We start from the raw sequence: 22,732 nt of genomic DNA on the forward strand, positions 1-22,732 counted from the left end.
CTGGGGATTCAGGTGGCAGGCTCTTATATAGCTCCTGCTCCTGCTCTCCTCTTGACGTAAGGGCTACTGGGAAAGGGGAGGGAGCTGAGGGTGTAGGAGGATTAGGGAGTACAGAAGCCCCCAGGTACCAACCCCCTAACTGCAGTCACTGCGGTGGAGCACCGGGCCACCGTGCTCACGTCAGAAGTCTAAAAATGGTCCCAACATCAGTAAAATTAATATGACCCTCACTGACAACCATTTCAAAAAAAGTTTGGCAAGTCTTTCTTTTGGGTGTCAATGCAGAATTAAATCTATGTCCAGGATGTCAAACATTCTGACATTGAATTTTCAGATGTGATTTTTATATGTCTTACAACCTAGACTTACTCAGTCCTGTAAAGAGCTGTCATTTCAACATTAATCAGCTCTCCGAGTTGGATTCTGGTCTCTCCGATGCCCACAGATTGCTATTGAACTGTCTGACACCTATACTGGCTGGGGGGAAGAGTCATTTATAGCCTTTTGTAAAGGTTAGAAAAAAACAGATGGGAATTCAAAGCACTGCACAATAAAATGTATTATTGTCAATGTAGATTATTTGCATGGTATGTGGAATCGTCTGATCACTTTGTAAATATATATAATATACTATGATGTGATTGAACCAAATGGTGAAAACAATTATGGTTAAGATTAGGACTAACGTGTCATTCATCGTTTCATAACTCCATTTGTACAGAATTCTATAATAGTACTTACTGTAGTTCTTGTTTTTTGGTGAGATCCATAATTTTGTGTTTAATGTGTTAACCAATGTCACCCCAGTGACTGCTGTTTATCTGTATGCTATAAGCGTTTCTGCTAAATGTTTATATGCAATAGAATATTTCAGCCAATCACTGTTGAGAACTTTGAGTTATGCCATATATATTAATGTGTGTGTGTGTGTGTGTGTGTGTGTGTGTGTGTGTGTGTGTGTGTGTGTGTGTGTGTGTGTGTGTGTGTGCAAATCACAGGCTTTACTGAATTACTAAGCCTTAAGCGATAATGATAAACCACTGCATAATTATAACATGACTGATAAAATGTAAAATTGCAACAAAACATTCTGAACATTTTGTTATTTTCAGAATGTTAGAAATATGACTGATCAAATCTGAGCCATGATTAGAAATTGGTCATCTGATTACTGGCAAAGTTTTCTTTGTATCCAATAATAATTAGACATCTTTAGCATCACTTCATCATCACTGTATTTCTGGGTTTCTTGCAGTGTTTTGCCCCCTGTTAGCACAGGGAAATGTTTCATTTGACAAGTAGCTTAAGCTCAAATGCTAATTTCACTAACAGTAAATGAAAGTCAATAGCCACCCAGCAGCATGATATAATTTACATAATACTAACTGATGGCTGTTCACTTACATTCATTTCTAGTGATACAAGGACAGAATTAGTGTGATTTAGCATAATACTCTCATTAAGGTCATCCTCCTCCCAGGACAAATGTGGGATGTTAATGGACACCATTTTGGATTTGCAAGCGTGTGCACACACTCACACATACAAGTATGCACACACACACACACACACACACACACACACACACACACACACACACAGCTGATAGTTGAGGCTTTTACCCATTTTTCACAGCAGTTTGGCATGGCCAGATTTTAGGGCCCAGGGCCCTGCAGAGATTAATGCAGTGCCAAGATGATCTGGCCCAGTAGCACAAAGCTTGACACACGTCGTTTGAAGAATTCATGCCAATTGCCCATCGCTGAACAAATATATGATGTGTGGCACAGACGTTTGAAAACAACACCGTTGGCTCTGCTCACTTGACTGTGTTCTACATTTGACTGGAGTTGGGGGGGGGGGCTCTGTAAGATAAGAGGACCATACACTCACTTTCTCATCAACAAAGTGTACTTGAGTCAACAGGACACATGAAAAGTTTTTAAAGTTTGAGGAATGAAACATGATTTGATATGTCTCAGTGAGGTGGTCGGAAGGTCTTCCAGAGATGAAACTGTTTTATAATAATAATAATAAGAAGAATATTGTTGTTATTAATAATAATAATAGTATCACTATTGATCCTCTCAAAATTAACTCAAGATTAACTTTGATTTCAATACCATGAAGAGATATTTAAAAAGTATTTTTGTTGACACAGACACAGGAAAATGTACAAGAAAAAGATTTTATTTATTGACATTAATTACATCAATTAGCCTCACAAACCCTAGTATTCTTGTAAGCAAGAAAAGGTAGTAACAACTGCTTGACAAAGATTATGCCTGAGGCAAAACAAAAAAAAAAAAAAACAACTGAATCCAATGTACAATGAACCAAAACATTTTGTGTTACCCATAGTTTATGTTCCAGCAAAGTCACATACGGTCACATATACTGAGGAGAGTGGAGGCCCTCAATGTTGGCAGCCTGTTGCTGGACAGTGAAGAGGGGAGTTCTGAGACCAAATACAAGCATTCTTCACATTTTAAGTGTAATACCAGCTTCATTTAAGCAGTAAACACTTATTGTAAAATGTATTTGATTTGTTAACTTTATAGGAAGTGCAATTCATTCTAAAAACAAAATCAATTTCAGTGTAAAAGTATTAAAAGGTCTGCTTATTTTGCTTTGGGAGGAAAATCATTGCTCAGTTTAGTTATTACGATAATACAAATATGAAATGTAGACCAAAATGTATATACACACCTCTAATATATTTATTTTAAATGCAGGCTTACTCTGCTATAGCTATTTTTATTAGATAAATAAAAAAATGACATACTCACCAGCCACTTTATTAGGTATACTTGTTCAACCACTCCTTAACACAAATATTGAATCCCAGGGAATACCCTGTTTAGGCAAACATGATCAAGATGAACTCAAGATAAATTCGAGCATCAGAAGGGGGAAGAGAGGTGATTTAAGTGACCCTGAATGTGACATGGTTGTTGGTGGTAGACGGGCTGGTCCAAGCATTTCACAAGCTGCTGATGTACTGAGATTTTCATACACAAATAAAATAATGTTTCAGAGAATGGAAAAAAAATATCTAGTGACCAGAAGTTCTCTTGAGCAAAGATTCCTTGTTGATGCCAGAGGTAAATGGCCATACTGGTTTGAGCTGATTAAAAGGTAACAGTAACTCAAATGACCACTCGTCACAAACAAAGAATGCAGAAAAGCATCTCTGAATATACAACACATCAAACCTTGTAGCAGGTGGGCTACAGCAGCAGACCACACCTGGTGATACTCCTAAGAACAGGAACAGAAGCACGGTTCACACGAGCGGTTCACACTTCTATCTCTATCCCCCTCTTTCTCTCTCACACTCTCTCTCTGTCTCACGACACCTGTACTGAGGAACAATGAGAAATCATCTTCCCGTCTGATGAGTGTTGATTTCTGCTATACTATTTAGATGCATTATGAATATGGCATAACGGATCCATCCTGCTTTGCATAAACACGTCAGGTTGGAAGAAATAATTTCTCTTTCAATAATAATGTAGGGAAAGTTTCTAGGAATACTTTGGGCCCAATAAATACCTAATTTAGCATTAATTAAAGGGCAAATGCATTGCTACTTACCACGGTCATCGCTTTATGACCAATGTACCCATATACCACTTCCAGCAGGATAACACGACACATCAAATCATCTCAAATTGGCATCTTGATCATGACAAAGAGTTCATTGTACTCAAATGTTCTCACCAGAGCTCAGTCCAATAGAGCGCCTTTGGTGTGTAGGAACAGGAGTCACATCACAGATGTGTGAACAACACAACTAGAGCAACTGCACGATTCCATCATGACGGATCCATCATTACAGAACAAAATCTCAGAGGAATGTTTCCAGCACCTCGTTTATTCTATATGCCATGAAGGCAGCAGCTGTAAAGGCAGAAAGGGACATATCCTGTACTATCCAAGTGCACCTAATAAAATAGCCAGTGAGTGTATATACTTCAGTGAGTGGCTACTGTCCTTTTAGAATTCCCAACCTTCCTTTTAACACTTTGGATTTCACAGCAATATTGGCTGTGCTAAAGATTACTGCTGCCATCTTGTGGTCAGCAATTCCATGTACACCGACACCATGTGTTCATAAATGCTTCAAACGTGCACTCTTACTTCGCAAAACAATTTTTGCTGGTCGTAAATGTGAGATTCCAATGCTAAGATTTAGATAAATGACAGCATTTTATTTTGTAGTTTATTATTTCAAAAGAATTTATGAATTTTGCAAAATCTGCTTAATCTCATGAATATTATGATAAAGGACGGACACGTTTTCATAGCAAAACAACAGCAGGTGGCTGAGGCAAACGTGTGCTCTTGAAAGGTGAAATGCCCTCTCACACAATTTAAAAATGTTAGCAGTGCCTTGCTAGTTTCGGACTCTTTCATTTGACAGTGTTGCACATTGCACTTGGTGATTTCTTACCACAAAAGGTTAGGAATATGAGTGACAGCTCACTTTCCACATGAAACCAAGATGCACACAAAACTTTGCCAAAATAAGAATACACAATTAATACCATATGAGATGCACATAATTCAACACAAGTGTTATACAAAATACCTACATTTCTATGCAAGTCAGGCTCACTTTGCGTTTTATCACTACTCAGGGTGCAGGGCGTCAAACCAGCGAAACACAGTTACCTCCTACATTCAGAGCCCCACAGGTTTAGATCACCCACAGACCAAACACTCAATGATCATAAGAAACAGCATCCACTTTAAAAGGGAGTGCCAGAGGTCATTAATAATTAAATGGCTATATTAATAACTTTTGAATGAGGTTATTTGCATTAGCCTACATTGACTACAACTAGTAAAATCATATTAGTTCATTATCTTATACTGTCTAACTGGCCAATCATTCGCCCTCTCTGGGCTCACCATGAATACAATGTTGTAAACAGATGCAGGATTTCTCTTCAGCTGCGTGTCTTATTGCAGACGGACAGAGCGACCCAGAATAATGACGGCCTCATTCCTAGCAACGGCAGACTGATCCTTAAACAGTCATCAAATTCACACGCTGCTTCTCCCATTCGACTGCCATTTTAAAAGTTGTTTGGTTACCTTGGTAGCAGCAAATAACAGCATTAGTGGAATGTAACACCAACTTTCTGAGGTTATCCAACATGATATAAGACTAATTTAGCATTAATCCAAGCCAATAACCATGTTATGCTGAACGCGTTCCATAACGCACAGATATGTTTCTGATGAAAAAAATTCACCCGGAAGATACCCATGAATGTGATCAGGAACAGAACAAAGCAAATAAATAAACAAACAAACAAACAAACATATGGCAAATGGCAAGTCTGTATCGCAGCAATGAAAGGAATGAGAGCCGAGAAACTGTCCAAAACATGCAGAAAGCACCCCCCCCCCCCCCCCCCAACCCGACGTTCCCTTTGTCCTGTTGAAGCAGAGCAGCAGACCGGCTGGGGGTGGGGGGTGGGGATGTTGCACGGGTGGAGAGAGCCAGGAGAAGCACTGCCACTCACACCTCCACCCTTTTTTTCTTCCCAGAAGGCAGTGCAAGTCAAGATGGCAACAGGAAGGTTCCATTTATGCTTCACTAAGTACCTGGAAAACAAAACACAGGTATTCAGATACTGGACTGTTTTTGCATTATTGTGTTTTCCACAACTGTGTTGTACAAAAATTAGACTACTTTTAGATGACAAAGGAAAATGAATGTTAAGAAACTGGGCATTATTTGTAGTTTGGTGCTGTGTATTTTTCCATAAGTTGAACCTTTCTGGCAAATTCTGGAAGGATGAATGCTGCTCTGTGGATTTCAGGGTTGTAGTATTTTAAGCTCATGTTCTCAATCTCATCCCCAGACAATTCTCGCACTGGCTCCCGGAAATTAGTTTCCTGGAGGAATTGAAACACACAAGCATGAAAAACAATCTTTCTGCGGAGTTCAACATTCAGATAACCGGGGAGTTTGAGGAAGAGTGGAACAGTCACCGAGTTTTTACTGCAGAGCATGAACCCGATCTGGCCGCTGGGGTACGTGGGAATGGTGCAGTAAGCGTAATCCACCACTGGAAACAGCGTCTTACAGAAAGTTCGCATTTCTTTAATCAACTCCAAGTGAAGCCACTGACATTCTCCTGCAAAAACCCCCCCAAACATCCTTACTTATGATCACACATTTCTCCGAGAGATTTTCCACGATGAAAAAGTGTGGAAGTGTGTGACTGCATCAACCTTGACAGCAAAGAATTCCACCATCACGAAGCGCCGTCTTCATGAGTTGGTAGTAGGACTCTTTGAACAAGCTCTCTGCTGGACCTGAAACAAGGAAGTCTTCTGTCAGTAACAAACCAAGCACCTCTCACAGCTACACTTCACGATAGACCAAAGGCTCGTTCCGAGGCATCCACACGTCATTTGTTCATACCGACAGGGTCTGAGGAGTCCGTTATGATGACATCAAACGCATCCTGGTTCTGCTTCATGAACTCAAAACCATCCCCTACATTCAGAGTCAGCTTGGGACTGAAGAAACCCTTTGCCATCCCCGGCAGGTACTTCTTTGACACGTTGATGACGTCCTGTGAGGAAATCACAACACAAAACAGGCACAGCAGTCAATGGAAAATACACACTTGTAGGTATAAAAACTGAAAAGCACAGAGACATATCAGCATTTAATATCAAAGAATTAGTTTTTAATAAGTCACCCCCAACTGGAGCTGAAATTCCCTCTGCTACAAACCTCATCAATCTCACACTGAACTACAGACTCAACCGTCGGATGCTTGACCACCTCTCTCAGCACACCACCATCTCCTCCTCCAATAATCAGAACCTGCACATAAACGATGAGAAGAACGTGTGCGAGGGGGCCAACAGGCAGGGCACGCTTCACCCGCTCACTCAATATGGTCCGTGTTCCTCTCACACGTTACCATGGACGTGTGTTAAACCCTCCCACACACTGTTCTGTAAAACAGACTTTTCCTTCCATCATTTTGACTATTCAGAAGTGTGTGCGCAGATCTAAATGAAGCGATTACCTTTTTGGGTGAAGGATGACTGCACAGGGGCAGGTTGGCAATCATTTCCTGATACGAGAATTCATCTCGTTCTGTACACTGTATTACACCATCCAGAACCAGGACGTTACCATATGTCTTACTGCACAAGAGAAAAGAGACAGACACGTTAGTTTAGAATAATGTGCACTAAAAGCAGACACATGGCCTTGAACACAGACATGCAGGTATATAGTGCAGTTATTTCATATCTATCTGGTTGTATTATTTTAACGTTGGGCTGTGGCGTGACAGGGCACAATACTGGACATGTGGCCACAACTAGGACTGGTGCACATCTGAACCAGCTGGATACGGATCATTAAGTTAAAGGAAACGACATGTACGTTGACCCGAGGACCGCACACAGGACACCGGGCCGTCACACTCGTGGTCAGGGGCCGCTGGAACAACTTGATGGCCGCTTGGCTTGGAGATCTAACATCACCAGCAGCTAGCCAGCTACTTTAGCCAACGTGGCCGTTTACATCAGCAGGGCTATTTCTGGAGACTTCAGAGAAAACGAGGATGGCGATGATGGTTCGGCACGACGGTTGGACCACCCACCACCACGGCCGAACCAGACCAGCACCGGCCGAACCAGACCAGCACCGGGCGGACACGACTCACCTCTTAAACACCATCACATCCTGAAACTTGGACCGTTTATCGTACAGCACCTCCTCCACCTGAAGACTCATCGCTTGGCCGGGCCATAACGTACACGTCTCGGTGAACCAGCCGTCTTTTATGTTGTCCATGGTGAACGAGTATCGGCCCGGTTATCGGCCCAGTTACGCCCGCGGGTCTCGCGTGTTTCTTCTGAAAACTATCGGTGGATCCGCTACACTGACACGTTGGGCGTTCTCCGCACCGCAACCAACCTAGACACGGGAACTGGCCAATGGGAGCGAGGCTACTGCCCGCCCTCGCACCGACACCAGCCAATCAACCGCGAGTACGGCGGGGTCTCCGTACAAGCTAGTGCGGCTTTACAGAGAACAAAATGAACCCACGTGAAACTTGACGTTCACGTTAAAGTGTCGCGACGTACGTTGTGCTATTGCGTATGGGTTTTTTTTTTTTTAGAAAGAAAATGCGTTCATATGTATTAGGGAGACGCAAAATCATTGTTTCCGATATGTATTTATTATTTTTCTGTGCATTTATTAAGTTAAACCAACGATTCAATTTGCAGTTAATACATGCTACATTCAAACTAGATGTGCTAGTTTTCACTTACACAGTAGGTAGTTCAGAAGATCTTGGAATGAGTTTTCTTTGTGTTCATCATAAGAGATGGCAAAGCAAGGCACGATATTTAAAAAATAAAAACCAACCACGCAATGCATCATTGTAACAATTGCAGACTCTTGGAATGTAAACACACAATATTTGACCACAATAACGTAATCAGCAGAATTCTTATTTAAATGTAGTTTTAGGTTTTGTGTGTGTGTGTGTCTAACATATCTGACAAATATTTTGTTGCTGCTCACGTGTCACCACACATCACCACTGAACAAACATCATTTAGCCACGCCATCCGTGTTGTGGCTTTTATGCACATGACAACTCTCAGAAGTACAACAACGATTCAAGGACACACACGATGGTGCACACATCACAGAGTGGCTGTCTGTTGGAGACTACAGAATAGTGCTGTCTAAAAACATGTATGTATGTTCTAGTGGTCAAAATCTGGTGACCTAATCATTGGGGTTTGGATTGGCATCAGGATACTGTGAGAGGTCAAAAGTCAGTACTTTGCTGATGACACAATCTCCTTGCTGTGAAGAGATAAACCATTAGAATTACCACACACAGTGATAAATGTAAAACCGGTATGCACTGGCATGCATGTATTTAAAGTGGTAAGAAGGGGTACTTTGCATTGTGTGCTATAAGAACAGCCATGTTTTTCTTTTACTGAAAAAACACAAACCTCGGGGTACACTCCTATGAGGGAGTCACCCTTGGTGTAGAACTCCTCTTTCAGGGAGATGACAATTGCCTGGAAATTCTGGACTGACTGGTCCTTTATGTAATTGGCCACCTGTGGAATATTTAAAAAATCAAATTACTGTGATAATTTAAACTTAGTCATAGGGCAATGATGAGCCGAATGATAATTTTTCAGGTCTATCCCCTAGCAGTTCCGATCTAATTATGAACGACAAACACAAACCTTGCCAATGTTGGTGTTATCAAGTGCAGCGTCTATTTCATCAAGGACAAAGAACGGCGCGGGCTTGTAGCTAAGATGGAAACAATATAAAACATTTCATTAGAAAAGGCAACATGTTTGCAGACTACAAACCATTCAGTCACAATAAGGAACAGTAAAGGACTTTAGCTGGTCCCGTCTCACCTGTGGATGGCAAAAAGCAGAGCGAGAGCCGCGACCGTCTTCTCCCCTCCAGACAGGTTGTCCATCGGCCTGAATCGCTTTCCTGGAGCTACACAGTTGTAATTAATCCCATCCAGGTAGGGTTCCTCAGGGTTCTCCGGTCCTAAGAATGCCTGAGCAACAGAAAGACTCGTCGCTAGAAGTCTCATTAAGAACAGGGCATTATATGTTGCACAGTGATGTCAGAATATCAAGATTTTCACAATTATTGTGGCCAAAAGAAACCACAGTAATATTACTGTGATTTCTACAGAAAATATAACACCAAATATGTACAAATCGCTGCTTCTTTGAGAGAAACTGAACCCACCAATCATGCAGCTGCTTGCTGTCTGAGCAGCCAGTTACAGAGCCTCATATAAGCAGGTTACAGCTTCTTTAGCTTTTCAGACGTTTGTGCTGTGCAAGCATGACCTAAACTAATATTTGTCTAATTAATATTTACTAACTAGATTCCAATTTATGCGCTAGAGCTAAATGTTTGTAGCTGTTTTGTTCTTTACTGTATATTTCAGATCACAACACGACTCAGGTTTCACTCCATTGTATTAAAATCAAATGGTCTTTCAAGCAAAGTTAACTTCCAAAATTAACATGCAAACATCTGCCTTAATTATTGGTACTGGATTATTTACAATATACTAGATTATTTACGTCAATACCAGAGCATCACAACACGCTGAATGTGAATTAGGCAGTTACTCTAACACCCAGCAATCACTGTAAGACAGTTTTATTGTTTTTAAAAGGAATGTTGGTTACTTCAGACCTGTGCACTGCTGTTCCGGGAGAGGGCTTTGTAGATCTCATCAATATTGGTGGCGACAGACTCAAAGCAGGTGTTGAATCGGTCAAACCTTTCTTTCTTGATCTGCTCAAATGCCTGCTTAGCTTTCTTAGCTCTCTTCCGTGCTGCCTCAAACTCTGGAAAACGCAAAAACAAATAAATAAATGTTTCCTCATCCGAGTACCTACATCAAAATCGTTTACCCAGAAGATTTGTATACAAATCTTTCCTCCTATAGAAGGAAACTTTCCGGGCTCACCGTCGCTGGTCTCCTGGAACTTGTCCCTCACGCTCTCCAGCTTCTCCATGGCCTTCATGTTGGGCGCGCTGATACGCTGCAGGACGCTCTGCTGCTCGTTAAGACGTTGTTGCAGTGTGTTCATCTCAGCTTTGATCTCCTCCTCACACAGGGCGTCCTGCGCGCACACACCAAAACAGTGCTGCCTGCTTTGTTCTCACTAGACGCCACATTTGCAAGAGCGTGGGATTTGGGATTTTTCAGCGCTTGTAAATACCTTAAGGTCCTCGTTAAGGTTGCTGTAGTCGATTTCTATGAGGGCTTCCTTGGCATGCACAGAGCTGGACGTTTTATGGCTACTGATGGACTCATCAGTTTGGGAACTTCCCTGGATGTAAAACCCACATCACAACAGCATGCTATCATTTACAGCGTGTGACTTCAGACATCTGTGGTTCCTGCCTACATATGTCTGTTCACATTAATAGCCATGGTCTATATACCCACTAGACTAGTAATGTTTGTCATAGCGCTCTATACAGTTACGTGACTCCACCTCTACCTGGCTGATGTCGTCCATGGTTCCCGATTTGAGAGGAAGGCGAATGTCCTGCATCTTGCAGGCCTGCAGGAGGTTGTGTCTGTCACTGCGCTTTTGCTCCAGTTTGGTCTCGATGGCCGTCACCTCCTTCTGGAGCTGGGTCAGTTCTCTAACATCACACCACAGGATCACACACTATGAGGACAAATTATTCTTAACGGCTACACATTTACAAACAAAGCAAGGTTTTATTTGTAATAGATGCCAGATCATATACTAGATTACACTTGATTCAGATTTAGACAGATTCAGTGATCTGAACACAAAGGCAATTAAAAGAAAAAGAATACTATGTAGATCAGCAATCGTTACTGATCATTTCTCACTTGTTGGCAGCCCCAAGTTTTTTGCGAATATCCTCCATCTCGCGGTTCTTGTCGTTGACCTCTCCTTTCTTCGTCAGGTGCTGGTTTTTAAGGTCCTGCAGCTGAGCCATGGTCTCATCAATGATCTTCATGTGTCTGTGTTCCTCCTGAAGTACATTTGAGAGAAGAAGGCTGCACCAGTGAGAGCGGCTTTCAGGTGAGCACGGACGCCATCAGAGGAAACATCTCTCTAAGAGACTAGGACAACTTGCAGTGATGAAAGGAATCCAGTTGGAGACACTGTTGTCAGATGTTGGTTTACTTCTCTGTGTTACAATCACCACATGCTGGGCCTACCTTTTTTTTTTTGCACACTGGCACATACACCCGAGCAAGTCAAAACCTCTTACACCACCACACACACCTTTTTGAGTCTTTCGATCTCACTCTCATCCTTCTTCACCGTCTGTTCCCACATCATCACCTTCTCCTGGTCCTCCTTCAGCTGGTTCTTCTCATAGTCCAGCTGAATGCCCAGACGAGTCTTCTGGGTCTCAAATTCAAGTCTTAAATGTCAGACATAAACTGCTGATGTCAGGGCAGAAATAGACACTCGAGTAAGCAACAAAGTCCAAAAGTCAGAATCAGAATCAGAACCTTTGTACCAGATGTGATGTGATGTGTGCTGTGAAGTGCATGGGCGAAAAAGACACGCATGTCAAAAGCATACTCACCGTTTCTTGGCAATCTCATTCTGTCTCTTCACTTTCTCTTCTTCAAACTCTCGAATGTTTCTCACCCCAATTTCCTTGCAGAATTCAATGAACACCTCATCCTCCACCTAGAAAATATCACCATCAATGACAAAGTGTCACTGTCAGCAGCTACAGAGAACAGCTTGGATGGACGCTCACCCATCAGAGGTCTTACCAGGTTCATGCGGTCTCTCAACTCCGTGATGTCTCTCTCACGTGACTGGATGATTCTCCTGATGTCGTTGATGCGTGGGCCAAAGTTTGCCAATTCGCTCTCCAGCTTTGACTTCTCCTGCAAAGGGGGGGGGGGGGGGCGGTGTGACACCTCACAGTGTGAGACCTGACAGAGACGGCATTAGTTACTAGAGACCTACTTCCTGCAGGCCTCGTTCCGTGGGCGCACCTGCAGATTGAGGGACAGGTGGCGGGTCTTGGTCTGTTCCAGGTCACTCTGAGAGTACTTGAGCCTCATCTGAAGTCCGTGAGCCTGAGACTGCACCTGCCTCAGCTCCGCCTCCTTACGTTTCGCCTTCATCTGCTCCTGAAACGAGCAGTGACCACAAACCAAGCATTAGGAGACCGTGACAAAACAACATACATCTTGTTCAATTTGAGCTTAACATAAACGAGCCATCGCTCCATACGCCACTTGGTCGAACGCGTGCTGCTGGGTTCAGTAAGTCACCTTGAGCTCTTCTGTTAGCTTCTCTTTCTTGTCTTTGAGTTTGTCCACAGCTTTCTCATCCCAGCGTCGGGCCTTTGCTTTCAGGTCACTGGCTCCTCCAGAGATCACGCCAGACTTCTGGAAAAGTGTGCCATCTAGGGCCACAGTCTTCAGAAGAATAAAAAAGGAAAGTGATCAAGACCAAGATGGATAAGGCACCCTGTTCAACCCCTTAGTAGAAAATGCTATACTTTAAAACCACATCCAGATGTGTGTGTGTGAAGGCCTATTGGATTCCATGTTGTTTTCACACTGTATTCTGTGAATTCACACTTTTCTGTATGTTGTGTTCATAGTGAATTCTGTGTGCTGTGTTCACACTGTCCTCTGCGAATTCACACTAGTCTGTGTGTTGTGTTCACACTATGTAATCTTTTCATGTGTGTGTGTGTTTGTTTTCACCTTATGGCGGTAAGGACCCCCAAAAGCGATCCTGCGTGCATCCTCCACGTTCTCACACACGAGAGCGTTTCCACAGGCGTACTGCAGGGCTTTCTTAATGTGGGGCGGCTCATAGCGGATCACGTCGATCACCAGCTTGGCCCCACGCAGCTCCCTCAGCTTCTCATCTGTGGGCTTCACCTTCAGGGAGGAACACGAGAGGAACCGTGCTGAGAACATCTAGCATGCGGCAGAAGATATGGATGGCCAATCGGCTGGTTCCGCTAGTGTCTTGAAGAGAATGCGGGTCAAACCTCCAGGTAGTCCAACGGCAGGAAGGTCTCGGGCTCTCCTCGCTGCTCCTTGATGTACTGGATGCAGTCTCTGCCTGTCTTCTCAGAGTCCACAATGATGGCGTCCATATTCTTTCCTAGCACCTTTGTCACAGCAATCTGGTATTTCTTTTGTGTAGGTTGGCACAAGTCAATCAGCCTGCCATACTGATTGGATACATATAAGAAAACAAGTATTAAACCCAAGCACCCCCCCCCCCCCCCCCAAAAAAAAAAAACAAGCTAAAAGTCTTTTTTTTTTTTAAAGCACCATTCACCACAGAGCCGGGGTAGAGTCTCTTAATGCTCTCCATGATCTCAGCTTTGCGCTGCTGACGGCTGTTCTCCTGCCTATCGATTCTCGCATCGCCGAGCTGCTCCATCACCTTGGTCAGGCAAAAAAAAAGGAGACACACAAAACATTCACCATTTGCATTACTGCCATCAGGAAACAGTGTTCTTGGTGTGAGAGGTCATGTTATTGTGTGAGTTTTCACCTGGTTTAGTTCCATGTTTATCTCATCGATCCTCCTTTTGGCAAGTTCCACTTCTCCCGTTAGTTCCTCCTCCATCCGTCTCTGTTCATCTAGAGATTGTCTGGGGAGGCAGGGAGATACATGAAGAGCAACACTTTGTGCAGCATTACAGGGAAGCAAAACACGAACCACTCAAAAGATAATCACATGGATCACCTGCTGGTTGCAATGTAATCCTCCAATTTCTCTATGCGTTTCTGGTTTTCCTCGATCTCTCTTATTTTCTGCTTAATTTTGGCCTAAAAATCACAGTGGATCACATCATTTAACACTCATTTCAAATCAAGTACAATTGGTGAAACGCCCAGCAGCCTGTGTGTAGAATGACCCTTAAAACCACAGGATCACTGTCTGACGGGCACATTCCCGCTAAGGTCTGTCTGTGCGCTCATGTGTGAGGCCACCTCTGTCTCCACTTTCTTCCTCTCCTCCAGGTCCAGTCTGTCCTGGTCAGCCTTCTGATCACGGTTGAACTTCTCCAGCTCCTGGGCCAGAGTCGCTGCCCGTTTGCTGGCCTCCTCCTTCAGCCTGTGGTACTGCTTCACCTGAGGACCATGCAGAAGGTCACAGAGAAGATCACATGATACATACATTATTTTTTTTACTGAGCTAGTAACAATGAACTGAAAACAAAAAAGCAGGAAGTTAAGAAATCTTAATCCAAATGTGCTATTTCTGATGCAGCCATTTTCTCAGAGGCACATTTCTGTCACGCTGTGTTGAAACTATATTCTGAGTGTCAGTCTGGTAGGCCCATTTTAACCGTAGCTCCCCCTGGCTAAAGTCCAACCACATATGTAACTTTATTCTTCCCTGACTGTTGTTGTGACAAGTACACACCCCAATGCCTCCCTCTCTTCACTCTTTATTTTTGTGTCCATTTCTCTCTCTTGTCCATACCAGAGGTCCTCGGGACATGAGCTAGGACCATCTAGAACCGTAGTCTAGATTCTTCCCGGACCCAGGCTGCACCTCAGTCTGGTCGGTCCATTTAGTAAGACACACATAAATAAAATGGAAGGAAACCTTTCAGATGCTCACCTGGTTCTCCTCCAAGGTGAGATCTTGGCCCTGACTCTGAGCCTCCTCCTCCATGCGTTCCTCAAACTCCTGCCTGGCCATCTCCACGGCACCCTGCTCCCTCTCCAGCTCCTCCATATCAGCCTTGCGCTTCTTATACATCTTCTGAGCGTTCTGCAGAGACTTGCGTGCCGCCTCCAGCTTCTTGATCTTGTGAGAGGTGTTCTCCTTGGCTTTGATGTACTGTGGCCGTTTCTGGTTCAGCTCTGCATCCTTCTCTCTGTGATGGCACACACTGATTTCAGACTGACAGAATATCCCAAGGGCTTATTCCTAGAGTACAGACACTGGATCAAGACTACTGTTGGTTTTTAAAGGTACTTTTTCATAGTTTAACACCCTGATCTCGGGCGATCTCAAAGATTTAAGAAAGTTCCCACGTACTTTATTTCCTTCTCAACGTTCTGCTGATCCCTCATCATCCTCCCCAGCTCTTTCTTCTTCTCCTTCAGTTCCTCCTCGATATGATCCATCTTCTTCCTGTCCTTCTCGATCTCGCGGTTGCGCTGGGACAGCTCCCGGTTCAGCTTCTCGATCTCCGCCTCGTTGTGGTAGAGCTTGAAGAGCTGCAGCTGTACGTGGGCTCTCACCACCTCGTCCTTCAACCGCTGGTAGCGCTCAGCCTGCATGGGGACACACAGTTCCCGTTTGCTATTTTTCTGAATGAACAACACTGCAATAACATACTACAGTAGAAAAAAAGACACAAATGAGCAAAACTGAACTGGCTATTATATTCTGATATTCAATATCTGGTTTTGTAAACCATAAAACGTTTAGCAGGCAGACCTCCTCTTTCTCCTGTTTGGCTTCTTTGCGCTCAGCTGCAATGTTCTTTTTACGGTGGTAATTGAACTGCGTGTCCTCCTCGGCCTTCACCATCTCTTTCTTGCGGCGGTCGTACTCCTGCGCCAGCTCCCCAGAGCGGGAGATCTCCTCAAACAGAGCAGTCCTCTCTTTCGGGTTCTTCATGGCTATGGACTCTACTGCACCCTGGGGAGAAAACAGCAGTGGAAGAAAAAGACCAACAAATGATCTCAGTGAGGATCCATCTTCCAAATTATCATTTCATCATCCAGTGATGATGCTCTCATAAAAAAAATTTACCTGAAACACTAGAAAATTCCTGGCCTTGATTAGGATACCTAGTTTCTCGAGTTCCTCACTATACTCAGAGAGTCCAACCACCTTGTTGTCAATCCGATATTCTGAAGAGGACCCTAAAAACAGATACACAGACTGTCGGTGTAAGGTACCTTAAAGAAAAAGATTACTTATCGAAATAAAAACAAACGTATCTAAATTTGATTGTACCTATTATGACCCGCGTAAATGTGCGTTCACCCCCGTTGTCCTCGTAATACACCATGCTCACAAACGCCCGGTTAGAAGCTGGTTTTCCTACTGGCGCGCCATGGATCAGATCCTTCAGGGTTTTGACACGGAGGTTACTGGTCTTCTCTGCTAGCACAAAACTGATGGCGTCCATCAAGTTTGACTTTCCTAAATATCGTTTTAAATGAAGTGTCGAAAATGAAATAAACCACATAAAAATATAAATGTTAAAAATATTTGCGTTTGTGAATTGCTTAAGATTTTGACATGCAGAAGGACACTATTTTGCTATTGAACTAGGATAGGGGGTGTGGCTCCAATCAGAAATAAAATTACAATATGTTTCCCACACTATTGTGTGAACCCTAAATCTACTAAATGTTTTGTATTTGGATTAGGGAAGCGCATAAAACAGGACGAAATGATAGGCAATGTAATTCTATGATTTTAAATATGATTGACAGCAAAACAATCGAGAGACAATCTTTTAGTGCGAGTCATTAACATCGGACTTCACATCCGCACTTACCCGATCCATTTGGTCCAATTATGGCTGTAAATTTGTGGAAAGGTCCTATTATTTGTCGTCCTTTGTAAGATTTGAAATTTTCGATCTCAATTAGTTTCAAATAACCCATGCTGACTCGCACTGCGACACACAAGCTTCGTTTAAAAAAGAGTCTTCGCTTGTCTTCTGATTATAGAGCTATAATAGCTCTATGGTTTTTTTGTGCCATTTTGTTGTCGACTGGAGTTATGTTTTTATTTTAAAATTAGCCCCTGCAGTCAGACCACCTCCGTCTGGCGCGTTACCTCCAGCAGGTCCAGATCTCTGCACGTCCCTCTCGATAAACGCAAATTAAATCAGTACATAATAAAAGTCAGCTCTTCATCGAAACACTAGCAAGGTTTTGGAATTTTTTCTGACAATCGGGTTATTTTATAAATGACTGGTTGATTGCCACATAGACATTTGATACTGCCTAACAGAGGTCCATTAGGAGACTGAAAGAGTTGTTCACGATGCTAAATTATTTTCCTTATTCCTATATTGAGAGCTAAAAGAAAATATGCACTCGCCAATCTCAATTTAGTTTACATTTCTATGGAAATAGGAAATTTCTTTTCGTTATCATCTAAGGGAACTTTGCTCATATTTGAATTTTGAGGGTTTTAATTTTGGAAATAATAATCATAATGTCCTGATCCTATCGTGATCTGTCGTTATTTTATAGTGGTCTGTGGAAACAGAAAATGGCCTTTTAATGGCCTCTTAACCCATATGACATTTAAAAGGTCTTTACGTTTAAAACGAACAATCATAACGCCCTGATCGTGTATGAGTGACATTGTCAGACTGATGTGTTAATTGACCTGCGGCAAAATATCCTTTCTCATTCTCATTTGAAATTGGAGAGAATACAGATAATTTATGACGTTTTAAAAAAGCTTTATTTTTTAAATGAAAAAAAAAATGCAGTTCAATAAGCGTTTAGAGCTGTCTATTAGAACTTTCACTAAATATTAACACAATTGAAATGACAAAGCCTTTATTTAGTATCCCTATATTTTACGTATTCGCGTATTTATTATTTATTAATGTATTCATTGGCGTCCTATCACGTTCACCGGAGCGGCGAGTTTGTCTCTTGCCTAATAATGTCCACACATTCACAACAACGTGGACAGGCGTGACCGCAGGGTTTATACCACAGACCGTAGGCCTATATAGATTAGACAGTCTCTGGTTTATACACAAACACATTCTGTATATATTTTACAGTCTATCTGCGTGACTGCAGCTTTTTGAAGGATTCCTCATGTACTGCGCATGTCTGATTACCATGGACACGCAGACCTCCCGAACACAAAACCACCGAAACTGTGTTGCGCGTCTCACATAAACGCGCTTGGCCAGTTTGGGTTTTGGTTGCGGCTTCGTTCGTCGTTTTTCGGTGATAAAGTGGCAAAGTGTGACGCTCGCAACTTTCGTACACTTGTCACTAAGACTACAAGTCACTCTGTGAGACATTTAATGCCATAGAACTCAAAACATAGAACAAATTTAGATATCTAACGAGACCCCGGTAGACCCACTCCACCCTGGAGGATGTTCAGGCTGGACCTGCCCGTGGACGAGACCGCCATGAAGGCGCTGCAGCGGCGACGCTCCGCGGAGGCGGCCCGCCAGAAGCGAATCTTCAACACTAGGAACCGAGTCATGGGTTTGGACCTGCAGACGCTTGAGCGACAGATGGCCGAGCGGCGTGAGAGGGTCGAGATAGAGAAACAGCGGGACGTGGCCCACGGTAGCCCTTCAAATGGGTCGAGGCCCGAACTAGTGAATAAAGCAAAACTATAATGTACAATTTTAAGGTGACTTAAAGCGCATTTTTTCGTTTTCCCTCCGTTATACAGACGCACTGCGTGTATGCGCTGATGAAATGCTTATGAGGCAGCAGAGAGAAGAGGAGGAGAGGAGAAGAGATCTGGCTCGGGACCTTGTGGAGTATCGGGCAACGCAGCAGCGCGCAGGAGACTCTCGTGATGCAGATCTTAACTGCAACCGCCAGGGGGCGCCTGGCGTCAACGCACTTGCTCCAGAGTCATTCGGGCCTGCAAGCATGCAGGTGTTTCAGGTGCAATATCCCCTGTGCGATTATTAAACATTAATTACTAATTTTATGACCCAAGGAAACGAACTAGGCATTTAGATTTAGAATGTTAGAGGTTTTTGGAGTGATCTGTATGTTTTTCGCACATGTGGGTTCAGGGAGAGGGAGTTGGGGAGGTTGAGAGGAGGAGTGTTCAGATGGAGGTGAACGAGAGAACGCTCCGAGCTCAAAAAGAAGAGCGGGACAGGCAAAAGGAGGAGCAGAAGCACAGAGGTAAACACACACACACACACACACACACACACACACACACACACACACACACTCCCTCATTAGATCAGTGCTATTACCTCTGCCTCTTTATTGCATCCGTAATTATGCGTATGTTGGGTAAGCAGTGAATGTTGTGTGTGTGTGTGTGTGTGTGTGTGTGTGTGCAGAGCTGCTAAGAGGCAGAGAGGTGCTGCAGCAGGACCTGCGTGCTGTGCAGTTGGATGTTCTGGAGACAGAGTGTAGACGAGCTGCCTCCATCGCCCTCAAAAGCTACAACCAGGCACAGGTGGGTGGGAGGGTGGGGTCAGAGGGAGATAGAGAGAGAGGGATGGAGAGAGAGAGAGAGAGAGAGAGAGAGAGAGACAGACAGAGGGAGATCGATCTCACAGGGCTCCTCACAGAATCTTAGCACATCAAACAGTGAGCCAGTTCCTTTGAGTATATATATTTTTTCATGTGACAGAGCTCATTATAGTTTGAAATGTTTTTCAACCCTATTTTTATTATTTTAAACTGCTCGGCTTTCGGTTGGTCACTGTCATTTTTGATCAATAGTTAATAACCCTCCAAGGACATGAGATGAGATGGGAGGGTAAAAGCTGATGAACTCTGACCTTGAGTGGCATCTTTGTAGGCGGAAGAGAAGCTGGAGAGAGAGAGACAAGACAGGATGAGACGGGAGGGGGAGGGGCTGGCGGAGATACAGCACATGGTGACCTCTGACCTGCTGACCGAGTGCCCGGAGGCTGCAGAGAGAGCCCCTCGCGTGCTACCCGACCGCTGGAAAGGAATGAGCCCCAGTCAGCTCAGCGCCATCTACAGGCAGAGAGAGGAGCAGCGCGCTGAGAGAGAGGTACAGGAACATCTCCCTTGCTTTCAAACGGTGTTCTTCTGTCTCTACTGTGGAAGTACATCCCTGTCCCCCCCCCCCCCCCCCCCTCCCCGACCCCTCCCCTCACCCCAGAGGCTCACACAGCTTGAGAAACAGAGGGAGAAGGCCTGGGGTTTGCTGCAACTACAGCAGGCCAGGCAGCAGGTGGAGGAGGAGAGCAGTGTGAGGTTGATGGAGAAGGAGAGGAGAGCACAGCTGGACTGCTACAACCAGCAGCTGGCCAGAGAACAGCAGGCACGGTAAGGGCCACATGCCATCCGTCACACGCCACACACACGCCACACACACGCAGAGAGCCCCGCCCAATGCTAGCCCACACCTCTCAGACCCTTTAGCTTCTTCACACTGAAGGTTCCTCTGACAATGTGAATGCTTGTTCTTTTGCCATTTGTGCGGTAGTAAGTCATGGTGGTATATTGTTAAAAGTTTCCTGAGGTGATATTTTGTTAAGCTCATATGATGTTCGTCTTTGTCATGTACAATTGAACAAAAATCAACAAAGTATTTTTCAAAATTTGTTTCGTAGATACAAATGCCACAAAGACATTTTTAAAACATCTGTTTTAGAATAAATTTATAATTTAGGGAGGTTTTGAGCAGGCACTGTACTTTCCTTTAAGTGAAAACTTAATGTTAATCTAAAAAGAGAATACGTAAGTGATTTTAAGTGGTTTAGTGATTGACACATATATATCCATTCTCATACAGCCAACAGTACCTCAGGAATGAGATTTACACCAACCGGCCTACTGCACGCTACTTCACCCAGTTCAGCACAAGCTCACGCTAGATGCCCCTCTCTACATCTTCTGCCCAGCAGCAGGTGCACTGTGGATATTTGAATTTCAAACCACACAGAATGTGTGGCCTTGTTTAAATGATGAATAAATTATGCTTTTCAAAGCACTAATAAATCGTGCCGCAGTGTCTATTTTAACGTAACACGCAGAAATAACAGCTACAGAAGCACAGGCTCAAAAATGTTCTTCAGTGAATCCATAGCGTCTCACAGATTGTTGTGACAACATTGCACCAGGTATAGATCGCTCCATTGATTTTTATTTTTGAAGCATTTACAATACAGTGAGTGATTCACATGATTCATGATTCACATACACTAGTTTTCCAGGTCAACCCCAGGCCCACCCGCACCCCTCCCTCAGTCATCACTGACCCCCCCCCCCCCACGCACAGACAAACACACAACAGAAAAAGTGACATGGCCGTTTATCAAGACAGTGAACTACAGTGCCCTAGTGCACTCATCAATTCTTCTCATCAACTCATCCTCTCACCCTGACCCAATTGCATTTTCTTCTTTATTTTGTCAGATTTCAATAACCTTTGATTTATGTCAATCAAACAAAGGGTACATGTGACTATTGAAATATTTTCAGTGAAGTGATGTCTAGTCCTGGACCTCTTCAGAAATTAAACTCCAGTAGTTTAGGTCAGTTTAAGACGTGACATCATTTAAAACCACATCAAGTAGAATACAACAGCACAAAGTTTAACAATGTTTTACAGAGGCAACCCAATTGATATGCGGCCTTGAACTCCTAAACACGAATAGCGAAACAGCAGTATAGTGAAGATGTGTATATCCACGCTTCCCTCCAAGGCCATCACACGCTCGGACACCAACAACACAAATGGCTAGCAGCAGTTTGGTTGACATGTCGACATCGTTCACACCACGTATTCCTCCTGTATGAAAATAGACCTCTGCGAGAATTTTGTCCTGAGTGTGTCTGTACAGCATCAACAAGGGAGGCCGACGCAGAGTCTATTAAAACCAGCAGTTCAGACTGACCACACCACCCCAACCTCCCCTCACACACGCCCCCCAAACTACTGCGCACACGGACTGGTTTGAATAAACTCATCAGCACATGGCAAATTCTCCCTGTGTCTATGACTGCAGTGTACAGCCAAAACTAGAGCATCTCTGACTTTTCTCATGGGTTTTGCAGGAACTGCTTTGTAACAGATACACACAATACCGCAATTTTGAGTCAAACAGAAAACAGTTGGAAATGTGGGGGAAAGTAACATTATTATGGTTGGCTTGATTTGAGGTTAATGGCCATTAATGCATTACTTTGATTAAAAGTTTTTTTTTTAGCAATTCGTCTTTTATTCAGGCATTATCAAAGGACAGCTTGTTTAACTTTTTTCCTTTTTTACGTTTTTGAAAACTATTCTCTAGTTATCCAGAACAATTATATCACAACAAACATTTTAGCCAAAAAAGTCAAAGATTAAGAATCAAAACATCAACAAACTCTAAAATCAAGTCCAAGATAATCAATGGTTACAAATCAGTGCCGTAGCAAAACAAACGTTTGGGTTTTATTTACATTCAGGTAAAAACAGAGAAACTTCT

At 43.4% G+C, this 22,732-nt stretch overlaps 3 protein-coding genes across 4 annotated transcripts; 1 reads left to right on the forward strand and 2 right to left on the reverse strand.

Moving 5' to 3' along the window:
• Nucleotides 1-2,782: 2,782 nt before the first annotated feature.
• Nucleotides 2,783-7,981, reverse strand: srm (spermidine synthase). Its single transcript, XM_077018501.1, has 8 exons — nucleotides 7,713-7,981; nucleotides 7,065-7,185; nucleotides 6,764-6,856; nucleotides 6,446-6,599; nucleotides 6,253-6,336; nucleotides 6,010-6,155; nucleotides 5,791-5,913; nucleotides 2,783-5,619 (listed from the first exon to the last, which is right to left on the reverse strand). The coding sequence occupies exons 1-8, from the start codon at nucleotides 7,841-7,843 to the stop codon at nucleotides 5,602-5,604; spliced, it is 870 nt and encodes a 289-aa protein (XP_076874616.1). The 5' UTR covers nucleotides 7,844-7,981; the 3' UTR covers nucleotides 2,783-5,601.
• Nucleotides 7,982-8,203: 222 nt separating this feature from the next.
• smc1a (structural maintenance of chromosomes 1A) lies at nucleotides 8,204-17,501 on the reverse strand. Its single transcript, XM_077018498.1, has 26 exons — nucleotides 17,096-17,501; nucleotides 16,546-16,734; nucleotides 16,339-16,451; nucleotides 16,021-16,224; nucleotides 15,616-15,854; nucleotides 15,193-15,451; nucleotides 14,556-14,696; nucleotides 14,308-14,390; nucleotides 14,113-14,212; nucleotides 13,894-14,001; nucleotides 13,598-13,783; nucleotides 13,305-13,484; nucleotides 12,864-13,010; nucleotides 12,582-12,719; nucleotides 12,354-12,470; nucleotides 12,158-12,264; nucleotides 11,848-11,989; nucleotides 11,445-11,590; nucleotides 11,074-11,227; nucleotides 10,795-10,905; nucleotides 10,539-10,695; nucleotides 10,262-10,416; nucleotides 9,454-9,605; nucleotides 9,271-9,340; nucleotides 9,028-9,138; nucleotides 8,204-8,872 (listed from the first exon to the last, which is right to left on the reverse strand). Exons 1-26 carry the CDS (start codon nucleotides 17,202-17,204, stop codon nucleotides 8,792-8,794), a joined length of 3,699 nt encoding a protein of 1,232 aa, XP_076874613.1. The 5' UTR covers nucleotides 17,205-17,501; the 3' UTR covers nucleotides 8,204-8,791.
• ribc1 (RIB43A domain with coiled-coils 1) lies at nucleotides 15,848-21,243 on the forward strand. 2 transcript variants are annotated; one of them, XM_077018500.1, is made up of 7 exons: nucleotides 15,848-18,875; nucleotides 18,985-19,205; nucleotides 19,340-19,454; nucleotides 19,622-19,740; nucleotides 20,089-20,307; nucleotides 20,476-20,585; nucleotides 21,055-21,243. In XM_077018500.1, the coding sequence occupies exons 1-7, from the start codon at nucleotides 18,677-18,679 to the stop codon at nucleotides 21,134-21,136; spliced, it is 1,065 nt and encodes a 354-aa protein (XP_076874615.1). In that variant the 5' UTR covers nucleotides 15,848-18,676; the 3' UTR covers nucleotides 21,137-21,243. The 2 variants fall into 2 exon arrangements, with proteins under 2 accessions (XP_076874615.1, XP_076874614.1); XM_077018499.1 differs by having other exon boundaries at nucleotides 18,100-18,875; nucleotides 20,419-20,585; nucleotides 21,055-21,241.
• The last annotated feature ends 1,489 nt before the right edge of the window (nucleotides 21,244-22,732 follow it).

Source organism: Brachyhypopomus gauderio, chromosome 10 (assembly GCF_052324685.1).
Source record: "Brachyhypopomus gauderio isolate BG-103 chromosome 10, BGAUD_0.2, whole genome shotgun sequence".
NCBI classification, from domain to species: Eukaryota; Metazoa; Chordata; class Actinopteri; order Gymnotiformes; family Hypopomidae; genus Brachyhypopomus; species Brachyhypopomus gauderio.

Bases quoted from the DNA above. Each gene is read 5' to 3' on its own strand.
- smc1a (XM_077018498.1), bottom strand. From the start codon at position 17,204: ATGGGTTATTTGAAACTAATTGAGATCGAAAATTTCAAATCTTACAAA. The intron at 12,720-12,863 runs GTGACTTACTGA...TGCTCGTTTCAG, and splicing joins AGCTAACAGAAGAGCTCAAG to GAGCAGATGAAGGCGAAACG. The intron at 11,990-12,157 runs GTGAGTATGCTT...CTGACATTTAAG, and splicing joins AATGAGATTGCCAAGAAACG to ACTTGAATTTGAGACCCAGA.
- srm (XM_077018501.1), bottom strand. From the start codon at position 7,843: ATGGACAACATAAAAGACGGCTGGTTCACCGAGACGTGTACGTTATGG. The intron at 6,857-7,064 runs GTAATCGCTTCA...GTTTATGTGCAG, and splicing joins GTCATCCTTCACCCAAAAAG to GTTCTGATTATTGGAGGAGG. The intron at 6,337-6,445 runs GTATGAACAAAT...TCCTTGTTTCAG, and splicing joins GGACTCCTCAGACCCTGTCG to GTCCAGCAGAGAGCTTGTTC.
- ribc1 (XM_077018499.1), top strand. From the start codon at position 18,677: ATGTTCAGGCTGGACCTGCCCGTGGACGAGACCGCCATGAAGGCGCTG. The intron at 19,206-19,339 runs GTGCAATATCCC...ATGTGGGTTCAG, and splicing joins CAAGCATGCAGGTGTTTCAG to GGAGAGGGAGTTGGGGAGGT. The intron at 19,741-20,088 runs GTGGGTGGGAGG...GCATCTTTGTAG, and splicing joins AAAGCTACAACCAGGCACAG to GCGGAAGAGAAGCTGGAGAG.